Below are 23,267 nucleotides of genomic sequence, written 5' to 3'. Positions count from 1 at the left end.
AGTTAAGGGGCACATGTTCTCACACCAGGTAAGCCAACCCAAGCATGTCATAGCCAGGCCATGGCTCTGTCTTCCCCACCTACTGCGACCCATGTCAGTTTCTGTAGTTCCGTGGGCGCATCCAGAAATGGTCTCTACCACCAAAAAATTGGTCTGACTAGAGGAGAAAGATAGAGATCAACCAAGCAATAGGAACTGAGCAAGAAAGTAGATGGAAGCAGTGTTTGAAGCATATACAACACTTATTATATATCTTGAACTATTGTAAGAATTTTTATCTACATTAATTCATCTTAACCCAAAATCATCCTATCAATTATGTATCATATTTTACAGATTAGGGAACTAGGCATAAAGACTTGGAGCAACTTGCCTAAGGTTACTCAGCTAGTAAGTTACTAGGCTGGGGTTGGAACAGTGGCATTTTGTATCAACGCCTCTTCCTTTTACTGCTTCTTCAAGCATTTGCTAGGTCCTTCCTGAGCTAGTTCAGGAAGCAGTTTGTAGCTTCAGGAGGAGCTGAGGCTGTGAGCAGCAGGTTTTGGGCTCCTATTTTCCTTTAACAGATTCTGAGGGTTCCCTATGGGATGGCACTAGGCTGGACCTTGAGGATGATGAGAAGGTGAAATTGAGTGACATGATAGTCCCAGATAGGCTTCTGGGAGTCTATTGGAAAGAAGCAGAAAATAGACAAGGAGACACACACACATATATCATTATCATACCACAACAACCACTACATCACCAATGATTTTGCATTCTGAAAAATGTTATGAAGGAGAAGCACAGATGAACAGATTTAGCATGGCTTCTTCTTGGGATGTTTTGGTTGATTTAATTATCAGGGAGTCAGAATAGTGGGCTACCTGGGGGAGATCAACAGGACTGGTCGGATATGAGCTAAGTACTAAGTAGTAACAGGGCCTGGAGAGGTACACAGGGCTAGAATATGCACAGCCTTGAGGCCATGGGCAGCAATTAGGATGTTACTCCAAGAATCCTGGGAAATGGTTGATGGGATTTCATCATGGGTGTGACATGATCTGTTTTATGACTTAAAAAAAAAAACATTCTGGCATAGATCTATGTAGATAATAAATATTTGCACAGTAACCACAAAGTTTATACTATAATGATGAAGGAAAACCGTTAGAAGGCTGAGTGTGTAGGCTTCTACATATATACATCTGTTTTGTGAAATTACCCATATAGCTAAAGGATTGGCTATAGTTTTAATAACATTAATAATGGGACACTGTCCATGGTTGGAATTGTCTGCTACTATGAGCGCATGCTATTTGTTCCTTTATTACTTCTTAGTAATTCTCCATTAAATAAAAACAACCGTGTACTCAGAGCCAAGCATTCTGGTTGATAACACTTCATTATTGAGCAAGGAGTTTTCTTCCCTTCCCCTGGGCCTATTTTTCTATTAAAAAATCTCTGCAGAAATTTTGTGTAAGCTCCTCAGTGTTTGTTATATCCCATTATACAAACCAGGAACTAAGAGCCAGGGGCTGATGCAGCTTTTCTAGAGCAGTAGGGCCAGGGTTCTCACAAGTCTGGACCGCCTTTTTAGGTTTACCCTTTGCCCCTTACTGCCTGTTCTTAAAGGCTGCTCACTTCCTCCCTCTAGCTAGCACCACACATTGGCAGCCCACAGGCTGATTCTAGTCTCCTGGATAGCTTTTGTTTGACCCACCCTGTGTTTGGAAAGAAGAAAAGTAATTTTGAGTTAGTGTACAACATTTAAAACCTAAGAAAATTCCCATAAAAGTCCAGATTTTCCGCTTCTCTAGAAAAAGAAAGAACCTGGCAATGCCAGGTCTGAATTTCCACGTGGAAGGCATCCGCCCCATTGGGCAGGGGCTGCTCTTTTTGGAGGGACTGTTGTTTCTCCTGTCACTCCAGTCCCCACCCAGCCTGCTTCCCTTATTTCCAGTCCTCTAGCTCCAGGCATTCCTATTTGAGATCCAGGCTGTGGGAATTTGTTCAAGGAATCCATCATTACTTTTCCTATAACAAATGCATAGTGCAATGGAAAGACCTTCCAGATGGCAAATTTCTTGGTCACTGGCTATAATGATTCCATGCCTGTATTCTCTCATACCTTTGGGCCTTTGCTCAGGTTTTTCCTTCTGCCTGGCAACCTTCTAATGATTTCTTCCTTTACCTGCATAACATATACTGATTTCTCAAGAAAACCTCCATTTTCTCCAGGGAGCTTTCTTTGACTTTCTCTGTCCTCTGCTTATCTCTACTCTGGAAACTATTATACTACATTGTATCTTATTTATTTTAAAGTCTTTAGCATCTAACATGGATAACTCAAATATAATATATGATGGATAGTTGAATGGACAGATTTACTAAATCATCTAGTATGCTGTTTTTGATAGCTGGGTGCATCTGTCCATTCATTCTTTTCCAAACTAAAGGTCTATTACACTCCCATGCTAAGTTAATTTCTCTTCCCTCTTGTCAAGGATGAGGCTTGGAGCATTACCACTCTTTTCCTCCTACTTTCACCCCATGGTTGCGGTCCTGTTAGCCGAGTCATGACTTATTTGGTGAACAAAGTGGAGGCAGGCTCTAGAGTCAGACAAGGAGTACCTGGGCTTCTTCTCTGCCTCTCTGGACTCCTGCATTGGACCTCTTTTTATAGTTACTCCCTTTGTTCCCCAGAATACAAGACTTGTGTACAAAATCAAAAGCCTGTCTTCAGAATGTTTATTGCAGGGCTTCATTTGGTGGGACATTTCCCCCAGCCTTTGAGTAAAGTAACCAATCCTATCAGCTCTCATTAGGTTTCTGTTGTAGATTTCTTCTCCACCGTGGTCTGCTGTAGACTGGGCTCATAACCGAATATTCACAACACTGAGGCTGAAAGACTGCCTTTATTTACCTGGATTATGAATCCTTTCTTCATCATTTGTCTATTAACATATTGATTTTGGTTAAACATGAGTTGTATTTTTTTAGTTTTATAGTAAAAAGCAATTTTAAAGTGAAGACGGAAAAAAGCACTCAGTCCAATGCCTACTAGCGTTGATTAAATGCCAGCTATTAGTATAAAACTGGTTTTTCTTTTGTATTTTAGTTTATGGCATACAGTTGGCTTTGCTGTATTTTTTTAATTTGATATATGGCATGGCCTCATGAGATGAAATATTCCAAAGAGATGAAATGACTGTCTGTATGTTTGAGGACTGGATCTTAATGCAGGTTGTTGTTGTTTTGTTTTGTTTTTTTGCTTGGTTTCATTTTTATACAACATTATGTTCCATCTCCATTGGGATTCTTAGATTCTTAGCTCTATAAGACAGGAAATACATCTCTCCATTCATGTGAGAATGAATGCTGTGTACCAGAACCAAATGCAGTGCTTAGCATCTAAAACACAGTGAATATTTGCTAAATGAGTTCATGTCTCCTGGTCAATCAAAAGCCAGAACCATACCTGTGGTATTTAGACCACGAGCCCTGCAAGCTTGCTGCTTCTCTTCCTGGCTGCTCTGCAGGTATGTCCACTATTTTGAGGAATTTTCAGGAAAACCAGAAAGGTGAGAGAAAGATTGCTAAATTAGGACTGCATGATATCCAAGTGTCTTGATCAATGTGAAAAATTAAAATTGAATTGAACAATATTGATAACTCACTGGCATGTGACTACCATCTTGGAAATCTGTAAGTCCAGGGTCAGTAGTTGTTAACTGAGGCAAGGGAAGGCCAGCAGGCCAAAGTCCATAAAGATGTAAAACAGTATTTTTATTGGAAGGGTAAATCTTACTTCTCTGAAGATCTAGATTGCTTTAACTTTCTTTATTTGCATCTCTTATCACACTGAGAATTACTGTCTCACTGTTAGACTTATATATTCCTTTATTCAGTGAAACACACTTTTGTCTAGAAATTACTTTATACAAATCACTGTTGCTATGAAGGGGTGGCTAGGCTGGGAGACAGGCCCACCTTTCATCTCTGAAAAGGAACTCCCACATCTGAGACCAATAGCAAAAGGCCATGAAAGCCATCTTTTTTCAAAGATTTTAATATCAGAAATTGCAAACACACAGAACTATTGAAATCATTTTGAATTGAACACCCAGTACCATATCATCATCTAGATTCATTAACATGATATTCTCAAATATATAGCCATCTTTCTGCACCTGTATACCTCCATAAATACAGCTTGAGTTTTTGGAATTGGTTGGGACATCATTACATTTGTGAAAGCAGTTTGATTTTTTTCCCCCTGTCAGGGCTAGTGCTCTACCACTTGAGTCACAGCTCCACTTCTGCCTTTTTGGTGATTAATTGGCATAAGAGCCTCACAGACTTTCCTGCCTGGGCTGGCTTTGAACCATGATCCCCAGACTTCAGCTTCCCGATTATCTAGGATTGCAGGCATAAACCACCATCACCTGATTAGTACTTTAAAATCTTTTTAAAAATATAATTTTATTGTTGTTATTATTAGTGTGTTATACAGAAGGGTTACCATTGTATTAGTTAGGTAATGAGTGCTATTCTTTTTGGACAAAGTCATCCCTTCCTTTGCTTTCCCCCAGTGTCTCCCTTCTGTCCCTACCCTTAAGTTACGTAGTTCATTTTTTACATAGAATACACTGTATATGTTTACCTTTTCCCCCTCCACTTCTGTGCCCCCTTCCTGACCTCCCCCCCCAAAAAAAAGACAAAACTAAACAGCAAACCAAAAAAGCAAAACCAAAAGCCACCACCATCAGTGACAACATCAACAAAAACAAAAACAAAAAGAGAGCCCCATGTTTCCATTTCCTGGAATTCCTTTCAATAAATAGTATCTTGAATGTTCAGAGGAGTTATGCCTTGATCCTGAGTAGCTAGGATTATCGGTGTGAGCCATTGACACTGGGCCAGAAGTTTGAAATCTTTTTTTTTTTTTTTAATTTAATTTTATTTGTGAACATACTGTACAGAGGAGTTACAGTTACATGGGCAGGATAATGCGTACATTTCTTACCAAGCATTGCAGCCTCCTCCTTTGTTTACCCTTCACATCCCTTCCCAGCCTCCCCCCTCCCCCCCTAATCCCAATCCTTCCCCCCCTTCTCTCCCCCCCCCCCCAATGTTGTAAAGCTCGTTTTGGACATGACAACTTGTACTTCTCATTGTTGCAACAGGTCCACCTGTATCCTTAAACAACTGGTTTTTCCCCATCTCCTCCACAAGTTATACTGACATCAAATATAGTGAAAGCAGGGGTTATACTGTGGGGGAGGGACATACAAAGCAACAAAGAGATAATCTTATAAATGTGTTAGAAACACATGCATGAAAGAAAAAAACATTAAAATACACATCTAAGGGTTCATTTTCCTGACATCACATTATCTGACCTTTTCCGCTTGACTCATACATATACTAGATATTACAAATAACGGAAACCATGGGACCTACATTTCTTTGGGCCTGGCTTACTTCACTTAATATAATTTTTTCCAAGTTTTTCCATTTCCTAACAAATGGGGCAATGTCATTCTTTCTGATGGAGGCATAGAATTCCATTGTGTATATATACCACATTTTCTTGATCTATTCATCTACTGAGGGGCATCTGGGTTGGTTCCATATCTTAGCTATGGTAAATAATGCTGCAACAAACATAGTTGTGCTGGTAGCTTTAGTGTGGTCTTGTTTGTAAACATTAGGGTAAATGCCCAAAAGTGGGATTGCTGGGTCATAGGGGAGCTCTATGTGAAGTCTTTTGAGGAACCTCCATACTGCTTTCCAAAGTGGTTGAACAAGTTTACATTCCCATCAACAATGAAGTAAGGTTCCTTTCTGTCCACATCCCCTCCAGCATCTGTTGTTGTTAGAGTTCTTGATTTTTGCCGTTCTAACTGGAGTGAGGTGATATCTCAATGTTGTTTTGATTTGCATTTCTTTTATGGCTAGGGATGTTGAACATTTCTTCATGTGTCTATTGGCCATCCTTCTTTCTTCTTCAGAGAAGTTTCTCTTTAAGTCTTTCGCCCACTTATTTATTGGGCAGTTGTTTCTTTGAGGATTTGTTGTTGGGGGGTTTAATTTTTTGAGTTCCAAGTATATTTTAGATATGAGACCCTTGTCCGTTGTATGGCTAGTAAAGATCTTCTCCCAATCCGTGGGCTTTCTATTGATCTTGCTAGCTATGTCATTTGCCCTGCAGAAGCTCTGCAACTTTATGCAGTCCCATTTGTCCAACCTTTCTTTCATTTGTTGTGTTTCCGGGTCTCTATTCAGAAAATTTCGGCCTGAGCCAAGGAGACCTAGGGTTTCTCCTATTCCATCCTGTAATGTTTTCAGAGTGTCTGCTTTGAGTTCAAGGTCTTTGATCCATTTGGAGTTGATTCTGGTGCAGGATGATATATAAGGATCTAGCTTAAGTTTTCTACATGTAGTTAACCAATTTTGCCAGCACCATTTACTGAAGAGGTTGTCTTTCTTCCATTCTATTGTTTTAGCTCCCTTATCGAAGATTAGATGGCTGTAGGTCTGTGGGTTCATTTCTGGGTTTTCAATTCTATTCCATTGGTCGTGAGGTCTGTTCTTATGCCAATACCAAGCTGTTTTGATTACTATGGCTTTATAGTAGAGTTTGAAGTTTGGTATTGATATTCCTCCAGCAGTGTTCTTTCCATTCAGGAGGGTTTTTGCTATTCGGGGTCTTTTATTGTTCCATATGAATTTTTGGATTGCCTCTTCTATTTCCTTGAAGAATGAGGTTGGAATTTGGATAGGTATTGCGTTGAATTTGTAGATAGCCTTGGGAAGTATTGCCATTTTCACGATGTTAATCTTTCCAATCCAGGAGCATGGGAGGTTTTGCCATTTTTTAAGTTCTGTGTTGATTTCCTTTTTCAAGATTTTAAAGTTTTCATCATAGAGGTCCTTCACTTCTTAAGTTAATTCCTAGGTATTTTATTTTTTGTGGGGCTATTACAAATGGAGTTGCTTTCCTAATTTCAGCCACACTTTTCTCATTGTTGGCATACAGAAAAGCCATTGATTTTTGGGGGTTAATTTTATAACCTGCTACTTTGCCAAAGTTTTGAATCAGCTTGAGTAATTTGGGAGTGGAGTCTATGGGATTCTTTAAATACAAGATCATATCATCTGCAAAGAGGGAGAGTTTTATTTCTTCTTTCCCTATTTGGATCCCCTTTATGTCTGCATCTTGTCTTATTGCTGTAGCTAGGTATTCTAATACTAGATTGAAGAGAAGTGGAGAGAGTGGGCATCCTTGTCTTGTTCCTGAGTTAAGAGGAAATGGCTTTAGTTTTTCACCATTGAGTATAATGCTGGCTGTAGGTTTGTCATATACAGCCTTTATTGTATTGAGGAATGTTCCATGGATTCCTAATTTTTCCAAAACCTTCATCATAAAGGGGTGTTGGATCTTGTCGAATGCTTTTTCTGCATCTATTGAGATAACCATGTGGTTCTTATTCTTGCTCCTGTTGATGTGATGAATAATATTAATTGATTTGCGTATATTGAACCAGCTTTGCATCCCTGAAATGAATCCTGTTTGATCGTGGTGTATGATTTTTTGGATGAATTGTTGAAGTCGATTGGCCAAAATTTTGTTGAGAAGTTTTGCATCAATGTTCATCAAAGAAATGGGTCTATAGTTCTCTTTCTTTGATGAGTCCCTGCCTGGTTTTGGGATGAGGGTTATGATGGCTTCATAGAATGTGTTCGGTAGTGAGCTTTCTCTTTCAATTTCATTGAAGAGTTGGAGGAGTATTGGTGTGAGCTCTGCTTTGAAGGCCTTGTAAAATTCCGCTGTAAAACCATCTGGTCCTGGACTTTTCTTAGCTGGGAGGTCTCTTATTGCTGTTTCTATTTCAATGCTTGATATGGGCCTGTTAAGCTGGTTTAACTCATCTTGGTTTAGTTTTGGCATGTCAGTATTTGCTAGGAAAAGGTCCATTTCTGTCAAGTTCTCAAACTTATTAGCATAAAGTTTTGAGAAGTATTCCCTTATAATGTTCTGAATCTTGGTTGTTTCCGTGGTGATGTTTCCATTCTCATCTCTGAGTTTATTAATTTGGGTGTGTTCTCTTCTTTTTCTGATAAGATTTGCTAAGGGTCTGTCAATTTTGTTAAGTTTTTCGAAGAACCAACTCTTTGTTTTGTTGATTCTTTCTATAGTTTTTTTGGATTCTAATTCATTTAATTCTGATTTAATTTTGATTATTTCTTTCCGTCTACTGGATTGGGGTTTATCTTGCTGCTCTTTTTCAAGGAGGTTTAGATGTGTCATTAAATTGCTAGTTTCAGATCTCTCCAATTTGTTGATGTAGGAGCTCAGAGGTATAAACTTGCCTCTGAGTACTGCCTTTGCTGTGTCCCAGAGGAGCTGGTAATTTGTGTGTTCATTTTTGTTGAATAGCATGAACATTTGAATTTCCTTTCTAATCTCTTCCATGACCCGCTCTTGATTCAGCTGTGTGTTGTTCAGCCTCCATGTGATACCGGACTTTCTTTGGTGGCTTTTGGTGTTGAGTTCTAATTTTATTCCCTTGTGGTCAGAGAGAATGCAAGGTATAACTTCAATGGTTCTGAATTTAGACAAGTTTGCTTTGTGGCCTAAAATGTGGTCTATTTTAGAAAACGTTCCATGTGTTGCTGAGAAAAACGTGTATTCTGATGCTGCTGGGTGAAATGTTCGGTAGATGTCTGTTAAGTCTAGTTGATCTATGCAGCTGTTTAGATCTGCGGTTTCTCTGTTGAGTTTTTGCCGAGTTGATCTATCTAGTGGGGAGAGTGGTGTGTTAAAATCCCCAACAATTAATGTCTTTGGATCTATATGGGATTTGAGGGAAAGTAGTGTTTCTTTGATAAATTTGGGTGCTCCATTGTTTGGCGAATAGATATTTAGACTTGTAATATCCTAAATCTTTTTTTTTTCCTATTGACAATATTTTTAAATTAAGTAGTTATACCAAGAGGCTACAATTTCACAAGTCAGATTATGAGTACAATGCTTCTTGCTCAGTTTTATTCCTTCTATTGTTCTCTTTATTTCCCCCCTTCCCATCCCTACTCTCAAGTTACACATTGCAGTTTGAAATCTTGAAAGCCTTTAACTTGTGTGAGATATTTAATATTTACTCTGGGCCCTGTTTGGTAGGTTATCTACACATATACTGGGCTTTATTTGCTCTCTATATGGGCCTTTGTGTCCTGTATCTCATTTAATTTCTGTGAACGTCCTATAAAGAAGATGTTAGCTCTGTTGAGTAGAGATTAAGTAGACAGCCTCTGTGATTCTGTGACCTCCTCTAATGCTGAAATGCACAACTGGGTTTTCTGCAAATGTTTTCTGAGGCCATTTAAAAAATTAAAGTTTAAGTGATATTTAACCTCCAATGAAGTGTCTCACTCAATATCAAGTACGCACTCTTCCCCAAGCCCAGGTTTTTTTGGTTCTAAGAAATTAATTTAAAAAGGAGTTATCTTCAGGAGGGTAAGGATACCCTAGGCTACCCAATAAGACCCTGTCTCAAAAAACAAAACAAAACAAAAACAACCAAAACTCTACAAAACCAGAGTTGTTAAGGCTGTGATCAAACTTTAGCCTTTATTAAGCAAGGTTGTCATTGCTAGTCCACAGATGAGGTACCTAGGTAGAAAGAACCAGTTCTGTTTTCAAATTTCAAATCCCAGTGGCACTTACAAACTATAGAATACAAAGTTAGAGTTTTTAAAGTTTAGATTTCCAAAGTTAGACTCAGAGTTAAAGAGTAGGCACTATTTCCCTCCGCATATGAATTCCAACCCAAGAGTTGTTTTGCTTTATCCCAACACATTGTGGTTACCCTTAAAGAGCTGGCCTCTTCTTCTTTGCATACCCGTAAATATGTATAGCTGGAAAGAATAAGTGAAAAACTGAAGTAGTTCCTTATCTCTTCTGTACCCTGGAACCTTGCAGCTAAGACCTCACTCAAAGCTTGCTTCTGTGCATTGAGCAGTGGCCAGTCTGCTGGTTGAATGATGAAGTGATTCAGGGATTTCTGTGAAGACCAGCCTGTCTCTGAGACCTCACTTCATGAAGAAGCTATGCATTAGGTGAAACCTGTGAGTGATCTCAGCTCTATAAGGAAGTCTGATCTCAACTCAATGATCTTGTCATTACCTATTCCCTTCCCCCTCAAAAAGCTGCTCCAGTCTAGCTCCTCAGCGTTGTAATCTCAAAGCCCTACGTCCTTTGGCTCAAAAGTACAAAAAAGGGGAAATAAGAAGGAATTCATGAGCTGCATGAATAAATGGCTGTACCCTACCTGGCCTCTGTTTCTCATTATAGTTTTGCTAAAGGATCTGAACTGTATCACAGACAGACATTTTTCCTAGCAATGCTCCATGTGTAGAGAGTATTGGCACTTACCCAAGTAAAGCAAAGCAAGCAATTAGGTAATAAGATCTTGTTCATTTGACCAATTATTCATAACTTTATTAATAATGAAGAATTTGTTTTTCTATCATTATTTTTATTATTATTACTTGACCACTGATTAATGAAGGTTTTTTTGGTCCTGGACTAACACCGGTCTGTGTTTATGGTATTTGGAGACAGCTGGTGCTGCTGGCCTCTGGAGCCCTTTTTGCGTGCTGGCATTGTGTGAACCTCAGAGAAACACTGAAAGAATCAAGGACCAGAATGAAGCCTCCTTTGGTTGCCTTGGCAAGTGGCCTTGTGGTCTGACCTTGGCTGGGGGTCAGAGACAAGCCCACGGACCTGGAAGAGAGAGTGAATCATTGTAGAGGTATTCATTGAGCACCTCCCATGTCCTGGGACGCAGTGAACAAACAGTGGTGTAGGGATATTGGGTTTAGTATTCAAGTGGCCAGAGTTTTTCCCTCGACACTGTGCTAGACACTACACTGTCTGCATGATTTGGGCAGTTTATTCCATTATAGTCCTTAGTTTCTTGAAGTGTTACGTATCCGAAAGTATTTAGTAAATTGTAGAGTGCTTGGGATTTATTTTCAAATGATTATGTTCACTGCCTCTCAGCCTGCCCTCTTCCCTACCACCCCTCCCCCCCAAAGGTTGATATTTAGAAAGAAAACTAGTGAAATGTGCTTTTGATATATGTATCAATTGATTTGGTTTAAGTAATCCAACAGGGAAAGGAAGTGGAATTCACACTGTTTAAGGATAGGCACTTTTAAAACATTGTGTTAATCTTTATGGACAAGCTGGAGAAGAAGATACACATACACATAATTTATATATGCTATTTTAGTAGCTTAAATATTGCTTCGTTTGCAATTAAACTTCTTAACACCACATAATGAAGACTTGCAAAAAAGTGTTGCTGTTTTTGGTTAAATTAAGTTAGAAATGCTCATTAATAAGCAGTATTCCATGTGACTATCCCAGAAATTTCTTTAAACCATCTGACAATAACAACTGTGTTTGAATATTAACTTTATTTGGAATATATTGGCATACATTTGAATTAAAGTTCAGAGTTTTGCAAAATAAGCCCTAGTTTAAAAAAGTTATCTTACTTCAACTAATTTAGAAAAACTTCCCTTTCCTGAGACAATAATAAAGGTGTGTTGGCTTTCCATTGCTGTAAAAATTCTTGAGATAAATTAATGTAAAAAAAGAAAAAGCTTATTTAACCCACAGTTTTGGAGATTTCAGTCCTTGTGTATATCAATAGGCAATACAAAACAGGGAATAGAGGAAACCTGTTCAAACATGGCTGTAGGCCGGGGAGAGGAGGAAAGGAGAAAAGGAGCATTAGGGTACAAAAGGAGGGAGAGGGAAAAAGAGGGAGAGAGAGAAAGAAACTATGGGCCCAATTTCTTTTTAGACTGCAAGTTCCCACAGGTCTAACTTCTTCCCTTAGATCCAAGGTATATCAGGAAGAGTGTAACCTATAGTTTTTACCACCTCCCTGTAAGGACCATGAGCTATATGTGTCTTTTGGTGAATGTTATCCAAACCATAGTGGAAGAAAAGGAGACAGGAAGTCCTGAAGAAGTCATTGTAAAATATGTAAACTTAACAGTGAAGAACAGCCTGTAAGTAACTTCTGGAGGTTGCTAAAATGAAGCTCAAGGAGTAGAACATAGACGCTTTATAAGATTCCTGTTTGAGCAGGCGAGAGTAGGTTGAGAAAGTTTCACCCCTTGCAGTTTCTGTGTGATTGCTCTGAGGTTTTAGCCCAAATCTAATTCAAGCTGTGCTCTTTCTGTAGCTCAGAGACCAGAGGTTTTGGAAACCAGGCTTAGGGAGAGAGCAAGTCCATTCTGAGATGCCCTAAGCAGATGCTTCCAGATCAGTGCCAACTGTACTGTCAGGGTAGAAGATAATACAGGGTATTATCTTCATCAGCTAACCTTCTTGGGGTGTTGGCTGTAAGAATATGTGTCTCTTTTAGAAATTGTCTAAAACTATCTCAGTACCAATCACCTTATACTTCCTACTAGAGTTGTTAAGGACCTTCATTAATTCAACAAATACTTGCAAAAAAATTATCCAGGTATTTTGCTAAATATGGGGAATATACTAGTGAACAAAATAGAGTTGCTGTACACAAGTTGCTCCTATTCTCTATGAAGACAGGGATGAAAGTCACAGTTGCCTAAGTGTCATAGAAATTTGGATTACTCTGGAATTGTAGTGCTGAGTAGGATAGGAGCTGGTAATGTGTCCACTGGTCAGTGGTGTGAGGCCATAATTAATTGGGATGTTAGAATTTGAGAAAGGCAGTCCAGTGGCAATATGAGGAAAGGAGACCCCTTATAGGGTTGTGAGCACAGTAAGATGAGAGCTCAGAATGTGACAAGGAAGCTTAGTAGGTCAACAAGTTCCTTTGAGTCTCTTTTATCTATTCATTACTATTCACTATGAAATTATCTTTTGGGACACCATGAGATGGGACGCATTAGCCACAATGTGATAAAAGCCAGAGGCTATTTGCCATGAGTTGTTTCTGACTCTCCTATCTCAAGGACTTAAACGTGAGAACTGTGGAGGAGCTTAGCGCTCACATGGCTGCAGTGTCCTTCCTGACCAGACAGACACTCCTTCTTCTAGTCATCTTAGCCCCCAAGAATAAAGCAGGGGATTAACTTTTTGTTCACAGGGATGGGATGAATACCACATACAGCCCTTCCACCTCTCCTTTTGGGGGTGTGTGACTCAGAGACAGTGACATCAACCATGACTTCATCCTTCCAGAGGAAAGAAAGTGTGCAGACAGGCTAGTTTTCCCCCTCCCTTTCTCATCTTTTGTTTTGTGGATGACATTGTCATGGTCCTGCTATCATTTTCCACACATTTTTTTTCTTTTTTGGCCATCCCTCTCACTTCCTTTTCTTATCTTGGTCATTTTAGTCATACTTTATACTTAACCTATTCTTTCTTTTTTCCCCATCCTCTTTTGTTTCTTTGTTCATTTTTTGCTTTTGTCTTCTTCCTCCTCTTTTATTTTTCTTGTTTCATTTCCTCTTCTGCTCATCTTCTCTTTTATCCTCGTTTTCTTTCTCTTCTCTTCTCTTCTTGTTAGTAATGTATATGGAAACTGGTCTCTGGTCTCCTGTTTCTTTCCTCTCTGAGATTACCATAAGGGGATTACTGTCTCAATAATCCTAAAACTGCCTTCACAAATTACCTTCTGCTCCAGGGCTAATGATGGCTCCCATTCTTTTCTGAACTGAATGTCTAATGAAAATTCTGACTTACTTCTTACTCCATTCCAGCATATTTCTCTCAGACTAACTGTCACCTGGTTCCTTCTTGTTGGCTATGAGGGCAGTTGGTTCTGCCATTTGTACCATCAGGCAGCTGCTCCAGCTTGCACAGCCTTCTCCCCACATCCAGATCCCACACTGACTCCTGCCCTCTCCTTCCTGGACAAGGCAGAAAGAATCCATGGTTTGTAAATCAGGTAGTTTAGACCTTAAAGTTTTCTGTATTATTGATGCATTCCTCCTGAGTATTTTATATGCTCGGCTCTACCTAGCCAATAAAACTTGAGGGTTGGGACCAAGATTTCATAACCAGCTCCAAGCTTACTCATTAGCCTTCACCTCTCAACAACAGTATACATAATCTCCACTTTTCCAAACTGACTGATCCAATGGCAGTTGTGGTAATTACAGCAGTTCATTTGTACTGTGGTGGCTTTTCACATCCTGTGCACCATCTCCAGAGCTGCACGACAGCTCTGATGCTTCCTTATAGCCATATGGCGTTGGGTAACCTACTTAATCACTCTTTATTCCAGTTTCCACATCCTATGATTTATTAAATGCTGTAGAAGTACCTATGCCTTAGAGTTGTTGAAGGATCAATTGACATATGTGTGAAATCATGTGGAGCACCATTCAGCATACAGCAAGTACTTCTGAAATGATGGATTGATTGATTTGACACCGTCTTTGAGCTTTTTGGCTCAAGGTGCTCTACTACTCCCACCACAGTTCCACTTCTGTCTTTCCTTTTTTTTTTTTAAGGGGTGAGTAGTTTTTAATAGAGATATGTTTCATGGGCTTTCCTACTCTGGCTGGCTTTGAACTGCAATCCTCAGATCTCAGCTTCTTGAATAGCTAGGATTATAGGCATGAACAACTGGTACCTGGCTGATTACTATTTAAATGGTGGTTCTATCACCTCTTATTACTCACCTTAGATCAACTTGGTTTTCCTTACTTATGGGTGCCTTCATTCCTTCTTTTCTTCCTTCTTCCCTCCTTGCTTCATCTTTTGCCCTTCTTCCCTCCCTTCTCTTCCACTCCCTTTCCTTCCTCTCCCCTCTTTTCCCCTTTCTCTTCTTTTCTATGATTTTTCTTCTACCTCTCTCTTCCCTTCCCCTTCCCTCCTGAGACAGACACTCTCCTCATTCCAGGCATCTGAAGACTAGGCTGGTCAGTTCCCCCCAGAATAAAGCAGTAAATTAACCCTTCCCCTCTTCTTCCCTCTTCTCCTCTCCTCTCTTTTCCCTTCCTTATCTCCTTCATTTTTTTCTTTCCTTATCATTTCTTTTCTTTTTGGATTGGTGTTTGAACTCACTCACTAAAGCAAATGAGCCACATTTGCAGTCCCTTTTGCTTTATTATTATTACTTATAGTATTGCTTTATTATTATTACTTATAGTGTTAGTATTAATATGTAGGGTCTATAGTTTTTACCCAGAGTCTGTCTGGACCATGATCTTCTTACCTATGGGCTCCTGTGTAGTTAAGACCATAGATACAAGCCTCAGTACTTGGCTTATTGGTTGAGATGGGGTCTTGGTAAACTATTTTGCCCAGATTGGTTTTAGAACTTGATCCTTTCAGTCTCTGCCTCTGAGGTATGTGGAATTACTGACATGAGCCACTTTTAAAATTACCTTAAAATAACTTTTGGCATTTATTTTGTTTCTGACGAGTAATTAACTAATGTGTATAGGTCTTACTTTGTCCATTTATAGAAATACTTAACTCATACCCCTCTGTACAGTATTTTCACAATAAAAAATGTCTTACATCCCACATACTTTGAAAACTTTGCAAGATGTAATAATTTTTGTGCTCATGCTGGCTTATTCAGGGCAGACAAACAGTGAACAGTTAGGAGTCTCTAAGGCATATTTCATATTGCATCAATAAAGTGAGACTATGATCATCAAAAAAAGAGAAATATTTAACTCATGATGTTGTTAGTTGGATTAACTCAAAGAGGTTCTATCTATTCTGGCATGCCTCCAGAAACTGCTAGTTTCCTCCATTATCCTTTTCTCAAATTATATGTGGCTACTACTATATTCACTAGTAAACTTACAGCTCTGGGTAAGGGACAGATTATTATTAATTTGTTGCTAGAGATAACATTAAATATTTTTCAATGAAATATTTATTGACAGTATAACAATATCTATCAACCCTATCTTTGATCAAGCATGTGCTAGGTATGATAGGGAAAGATGAAAGATAAAACCTCTACAAATCCTTGACAAAATATGCAGGTCATTCCTAGAAGGAATATTTCTATGAGTTTGGATGTGATGAATCCTCATAAAGAAGAGTTCTTAAGTCCTTATCTTGTCTAGTGCTTGAGTTATGAAGGAAATGCTCATTTGTGACCCTATTTCCTGTCTAGCAGGACACAGCAGTGGAGCACTGCAAAGATGGATCCTTGAACAGCTAAGGCTGTACATATACCCCAAGTACGCCTTAAGAAATGCTAGTTTGGACTGTAAGAACACCCATCCATTATGGCTTTAGAATGAATAAACTTGGGAGAAGGGCCTTTGGGGAAAGAGAGAAGAAGGGGCATCCATGTGAGTCAGTTTGGAGCTGATACTGGGTTGTCCTCAGATGTCCCAAGGCACTCATTTGATGGAGCACTTTTCCTGTCGAAGCCCCCATCTCCATTGGGGCTTGGCAGCCATTCAGCGGTGCTGCGCTGACCCAGGAGCCCACGCCAGGAAGTGAATGAATCCATTTTCCAATTAAAATGAAACCTCTCCAAAGGACCTGCTCACCCTTAGAGGAGAAATTTATCTTCCTGGCAGTCAGGCTTGGCTAGAATATGTCTCTTCTCCTGAAACAGACTGAGAAAAGCCATTAACTTGAATGAATAAGGAGAAACTGGGACAGTTCTTATTCACAACCTCATTAATTTATCCATTCATTCCTTATTTTCATTTCCACAAACTCTTATTTAGCTGCTACATATACTCATTCATTCATTTATTCATTCATTCACCTAACATTACTCATCATCTATGTATCAGATATAATGCTGATCCTAGGAATAGAAAAATTAGAAAAAAGTACCCAGCAGTTTCTGCCTTTGAGGACCTTTCAGTCTAATGAAAGAGACAGACAAATGGGATCAGATAGCTCTTTGGGAGTACAGTGATGGGGATGTTCATGAAGTTTTATAGGTTATACCAAAGAAGCATTGACTTCAGCCTTAGTGGAGTCCAGGGCAAATTCATGGAGTAAAACCAGACTCAATTCCCAAGTGATGAGTAGATGTGCACACACGCACACACACACACACACACACACACACAAACACACACACACACACACGCACACACACACCACCACCACCACACATACACACACACACACACATACACACATGGACACACAAACACCCTTGTTGTTTTTATTACCCTGGAGTGCCTTGACTTATTAGTGGGATAAAGAGATGTGAAGTCTTCGTGAATTTTCTGGGAGTTTATATTAGAAGAATGATTGGATGTAAGATGTAAGGAAACAGAAGACAAAACAGAAGATGACTCTTTTGGACATAGAAAACAAAGAGGAGTAACCTGAGGGAAGGTAACAGATTCTGTCTGACTTGTTGAATGAGAGGTATAATGGACCATCCAGGAGATACATCTCAGAAGAGAGCTTGGAAGATTGGATGTTGACTGGAATTGAATCATGGGAGTGATTGGGATTTCCTGGTGAGCCTATGAACAAAGAGCAAATCATCTGTCTCAGGCACAAACCCTGGAGAGCATCCACATTTGAAGACCCACCAAAGAAAAGCAGCTAGTGAAGGAGGCAGAAAAGAAGTGATGAAATTGGTGTGAACCTATCCAAGAGAATGATCCTTCACTTTTCTGCTTGTAAATACCTTTTGCTTCCTTGTCAGTTCCAAGACTCCTGGCCATTTCCAAGGCCTCTTTACAGGAGGACTCCCTCCCATAGACAGTGCCCCCAACAAGGAGCCATGGTGTCTAGGTTATACGGTGGCCTTAGCCTCCCATCCTCTTGGGCTTCATGCATTTTTATGCTTTACAAAAGCAGAAATCTAAACTAGCACTGGCCTGGGCTTTAGAAGTAAAAGTTTGACTGACTGACTGTCCAATTATCTACCACCTGGTACTGGAACAATTACAGCTCCTTTCTGAGTGTTATTTTGTTAATCTGCAAGGTGAGGTTTATGATTTCTTGCCTTTCCTGCCTCAAGGATTTGTACAGCTCAGATGAGATCATACCTGTCAAGTGGTTTTGAAAAATATGAAGGTCTGTAGCAGTAATGACTGAGCCTGGTAGACTGATTTCATTTTTATGCTCACAGCATCCTTTGAGATAGATGCTAGTTGGGAGGCAGTTGAGGAAAATGGGTTTTGGAGAAACTAGTTTTCCTAAAGCTCCATAGGATGAGAGGTAAAGAGGACAACAGACTCAGAGCTGCCAGAGCCTAAAGTTCTTGGACTCACTTCTCCCATACTCTACCTGTGTTTTCCTACTATGCTTCATGGCATTCCTCCTAGGCAAAGTCAGTTTTGCTGAGTCTGGTGAGTTGTTATGCAGATGATAATGCTCTTCTAGTTAGGAAATTAACTGTAGTGCGGATTATAAATTCATCATTCTGTATAGTAACAGGCTGACAGAGGAGAAGGGAATGTATATGAATCTAACTTTTGAAAATGAATTGTGCAATGGAATCATTTCATTTTACAAATAAATTATACGATGGCACCGTTGAACAAATCCTTTGCTAATGGGAATAATCTGTCTTGTCAGTTCAGGCTTTTGTGGCTTCAGTGTCTTTCCCAGCAGTGTCGTATTTATTTGACTTGATCTTTAGGCTTCAGCTCAAGTGTCTCCTCCATGAAGCCTCTTGTAACTTCTCGAGCCCCAAAGCCCTTTTCTTTCTCAGCACTCTATCTGTGATTACTCATTAGAGATAGATATATAGCCACACACAAAATATTATGATAGTTATGAAACTGCTTCACCAAATCTTGGTATCAGACTCATTACATTATTGTCATACATCATATTTCTAATTACTTTTCATTGGTGAACATTTTTCCAGTTCCTTTATAACTTTCTTTTGAAAGTCCTGGCCTTTAAATTAATTTTATATTGCCTAAAGCTTTTTATTTTCCCCCATGAGTTAGACTTGTCTTTTGCCTTCCAGAAATTTGTCATTTTTTATGTGGATTTAGGCACATGAATATATAATTCACTTACAGCATGGAATGGGGACATTTTCAGCAAAGGTAATATCTGAGCTGAATTTGAGACTTAGAGAAGGTTGGTAAAGGGAGGGGTAGGAAAGTAAATCCAAGAAGAGGTACAAGGCTGAACAAAAGCGTGGAAATACAGAAAGAAAACTGAGTTGAGAGGGTCTAAAGAAATGAGATGAAAGCAAAATGTAGTGTTAGCATTTCTGTACATGGGATATTAGCCCAGAAAAACATTATCATGATAATGGCCAAGTTGGAACCAGGTTTGTAAGAGGCCTAAAATCCATTTTAAGGAATGAAAATGTGAGTCCAGGTCACAAGTATGTGTTGAAACATTTTAAACAAAGGAATGAAACAATAAGCCATAGTGTTTAGAAAGATGGCCCTTGTCTAGTAGCATCGACCTGAGTGAATGTGTCTGCTTTGAAACATCTCTAATATCTTAGTCTCTATGGGTGGGAGTTTGAAACTTAAAAAATGTTTTATTCACTTTGGAACATTCCTAGTTGGGGCCCATTCCATATTTTCAGTATCATTTTTCTTTTAAGGATGACATTGAGGATTAAGTTTCTTGCTGAGATATTTTTCCTCTCTGGAATTTCAGCCTAATTGAAAGTCCTGAACATCAAGTAAGGATGTAGGTTTGCTTTTTCTTGGATAGTTGTTCTGAAAACCAACACTATGAGTACTTAGAAGGTACCGGTAGGATTCTTTTTACTGAGGAATCAAGGCATTCTGTTTCTTCTCTCTATTCACTGATAACTACAGATAGCCTGGACAGAATCTCTTTGCAATAGAACACTTTGATGATCCTTCTTTGGGAATCACCATTTTCTCATGGTGTTCTTAGACCCTGGTGCCATTGCAGTTTCCACCTCATTTTCCCTATTTGCTTCCTGTGTCTAAAAGTAGCAGAAATCTCACAGCTTCCTGGAACATTGCATTGGGTGGGAAAGGGTGAAGGTGCCTTCTTTCTGCCCAGAGGTTGGCAGGGCAGCTGTTGCCTGGATTGGCCTTGAATCTTGGATGTAATCGCTCTGTCCCCACCCTCTGCTGAGCCCTGCAGCTGTGTGAGCTTTGAGTAGTAGCCTCCTCCCATGAAGTACTGTGGTTTTTATGAAGTAATAAGAGATTTAGAAAGGGGGTGGAGGGGAAGAAAGCTCTTTGGTTACTTTCAAGCCAGGGGATTGCTTAGCTCAAAGGATTGTTATTGGAATGCAGAAACCTTGAGTGCCAAGTCAATACACCCCAAGTCATTGCTGATTATTTCTTTTTCCTTTTTTTTTGTTAAAAAGATTCATTTTTGTTAGTTGCTTGGTAACTGGGAGACAGAAAAACTTAACTCATTCAGTACAGAGATCTCCTCGTTTGCATTGGATTAAGCTATCACATGATGAGATGCATACAAAGTTTGTATGTGTTTAAGACATGCTGCATGTTCTCTAACATGTATTCTGTTTGTACATGGAGGATGGGTTAGGGCTACAGAAATTTAGCAATTTGCTCAAGATTGATGTTGGAATCTCTGCACTGTGTTTGGAAGGTCTTGTTTGTTTCTTCTCTGCTGTCAAGAATGGCAGTAGTTTTCATCATCTTGTTTCCAGAGGCCCAAACCTACAGCTTCTGTAGGATTAACGGCTTCAGGGTGGTCGCTGTGGTACCACATGGGAAGAGCACTCAGGTTACAGCAGAAACTCGGGATGACTTGGGTAGAAGCTGTTGGAACTTGACTCTCATTTTCTACATCCTTAACAGGAGTATTACAGCTACTTGAGAATCATGCTGAGAATCATGTGAGGTCATATGAATGGGAAACATTATAAGCTGTGGAGAAAATAAGAGGACAATCACTGCCTTCTGATGTAGGCCCAAGGGTTAGAAGAACAGAATTAATTTGGTAAAATTAAAGCTGTTGATTTGGAAGCATACTTCCTAGGGAAGTATGGCAGTTTATGGCTTTTGTGAATCATATAGCTCAGTGGAAGAACATTCTCAGACAGCCAGCATCTCAAAGCCAGGGGCAGGCTTCTCAGACATGTGTCCTGTCACCAAAACTCTTTCCCTTTCCCTTTCCCTTTGCTGACTGGTCTCCAGGGAAAACCCATGGTCTTCCTAGACCATGTATGCTCCTAAGAAAAGTTCTTCTCTAACATGTTGTATCTGGTTCCTCATCCTTATTGGGGGGTTGACTGAGGTCTCTGGCTTTGATGGATGGAGATGATATGGCTGCAGGAAGAAATGCTTCTGGGTTCCTCATTGCTACTACCACCAGGAGGTCTCATTTTGTCAAAAGCTTTAATGGTCTCTTTTAGAGATAATATATTCAGATTCCATCATCCACTGTGGCCAATCTGTGTGGCTGCAGGGAGGACACATTCATTATGCAAGGTCTTTAGTGATTCTACATCTAACAAACCTGTGCTTTGCTTAGTATAACTCCCCTTTCATTTATAGCTGCTCAGTGTTACTATCTTACTTTATGTTTGAAACATATTCTCACATTCACAGGGAAGATGGATTGCATATCTGCACAGAGTGCTTTCTCCCTTTCCTGGTTGGCAAACAGGAATAAAAGAGAAATTATGGTCATTTTTTGGAAGGATCAATAATTATAATTTTTGTCTTTCCTATATAAGTACTGCTTTTTTATATAAAAAACCATACTCTCTAAACCCTTGAACAGATGTTTTCATGGATATTATTGGCTGTGTTTTTATTTTGAGAATCATGAAACATTATTGAAAGAGGAGAGGGCTAGAGAAAAGAAATTGATTCTAATATATATTTAATTTGGCAGAACTTAAGAGAGACTTGCTGGGATAAGGCGGGACATTTCTTTGATCTCCCAGACTTCTTATCGTGGAAGGCAACAGGTGTCACAGCACGGTATGTTAATTACAAGTTGAATTTTATTTGTGCTCTTCCATTCTCCATGTCTGTATATATATATTGCTTTCTTAACTCTCTTTGACTAGACGTACTGTTTTTACATCTGCATGTGATTTTGCATACTTGAAACATCTTGAATCTATCTTCTACCTCCACCATACATGCTCAAACACTATGAGGCCTGGAATGTGGGTACCCAATTTGAAGACCATTCATTAAAACTGGATACATTTGAAGGAGATATGAAATATTCAGAGTGAAATTTTTCTTTTTTTCTTTTTCCTGTAAACACTTCTTGCATGGTGAATAAAAGAAAAAAAGAAAACATATTTCTCTGAAATTAGGACAGGAGATCGATGTGATAGAAACTTATTTTGTTTTTTGTTGTTTGTTTGGTTTTTTTTTTTTTGTACCAGTAATGGGGCTTGAACTCACAGCCTCGTGATGATCTAACTTGGCTTTTTTTGGCCCAGGGCAGTCAGTTGGTGTACTACTTGAGAGATACAGCTTCACTGCTGGTTTAATATATATATATATATATATATGTATATAAATATACATATATATATATTCAACAAATATTTTTCATTATAATGTTAAAATTTAGTATGTGCTACATGAAAGAGATTTTACTGAATACTCTCTAAGTGTGGAATTGTGGCTGTTAATGAACAGAGTGATTGTGTCTGTGTGTATACATAGAGCACTCGGCATGAAACTCTAATTATGGCAATTCTGTTCTTTTGACTGAATTTCAGGGGATCCCCAAGGGTGAGGTCTTCTCAACCTGAGAAAGATTTAGAATGTGGATCACCCACAAATGTGTAAGGATCAGTTCCCAGAGAACAGAGCCTACATACATTTATACAGACAATCCTGTAAAAATTAGAGAGGCAGGTGTTGTGTCTTAGAGTCAGTATCTTCTGAGGGTCAGATCCTCCCCATTTTCCTTGCTTAACCTCAGGGGTAGTGGGACTAACAGTACCAGCCCCCCTGTGCTCTCTCCATCTGTCCTGTCTTGTAGGGTTGGGATCTTTGCTCCTGGTGAGTTGATAAGGGTGTGATAGTTCAGCACACTGGCTTCCAGAAAGAGATAGGAAAGGATGCATTTCACAGGCACTTCATTTGTCATGCCATTCCCCTCTCCCCACGGCCCTTTGCATCAAAATTCACTAGCCCAGATCTCAGGTGGGGGACATCCATGAGATGGCTTCAGTAAACTTTTTCTGATTACCCCTCTCAGGAAAGAAGACTCTGGAGGTGAGGTCCAAACTTTGCCCTATACAGTATAATCAGTCACCATTACAGTTTTCTCCACTGGGAAGGAGAGGGCAGTGTGTGACTGAAGACCTTACCTTGTGGATTCTTCTTTTGGTTGATATTGTCTAAAGTTACTT

The 23,267-nt window shown here is 39.4% G+C and overlaps 1 protein-coding gene across 3 annotated transcripts in view; it reads left to right on the top strand.

Moving 5' to 3' along the window:
- Positions 1–23,267, top strand: part of Fggy (FGGY carbohydrate kinase domain containing) — a 382,280-nt gene that overhangs the window by 54,206 nt on the left and 304,807 nt on the right. For all 3 annotated transcript variants that reach the window (XM_042682452.1, XM_042682444.1, XM_042682462.1), the window contains exon 5: positions 21,779–21,867. In XM_042682452.1, the coding sequence (XP_042538386.1) occupies positions 21,779–21,867 (89 nt within the window). The remainder of the gene's footprint in view (positions 1–21,778; positions 21,868–23,267) is intronic.

This window comes from Dipodomys spectabilis, unplaced genomic scaffold (assembly GCF_019054845.1).
Source record: "Dipodomys spectabilis isolate Male_0828 unplaced genomic scaffold, ASM1905484v1 ptg000002l, whole genome shotgun sequence".
Taxonomy (NCBI): Eukaryota; Metazoa; Chordata; class Mammalia; order Rodentia; family Heteromyidae; genus Dipodomys; species Dipodomys spectabilis.
This window is presented reverse-complemented; position numbering and strand designations above follow the sequence as displayed.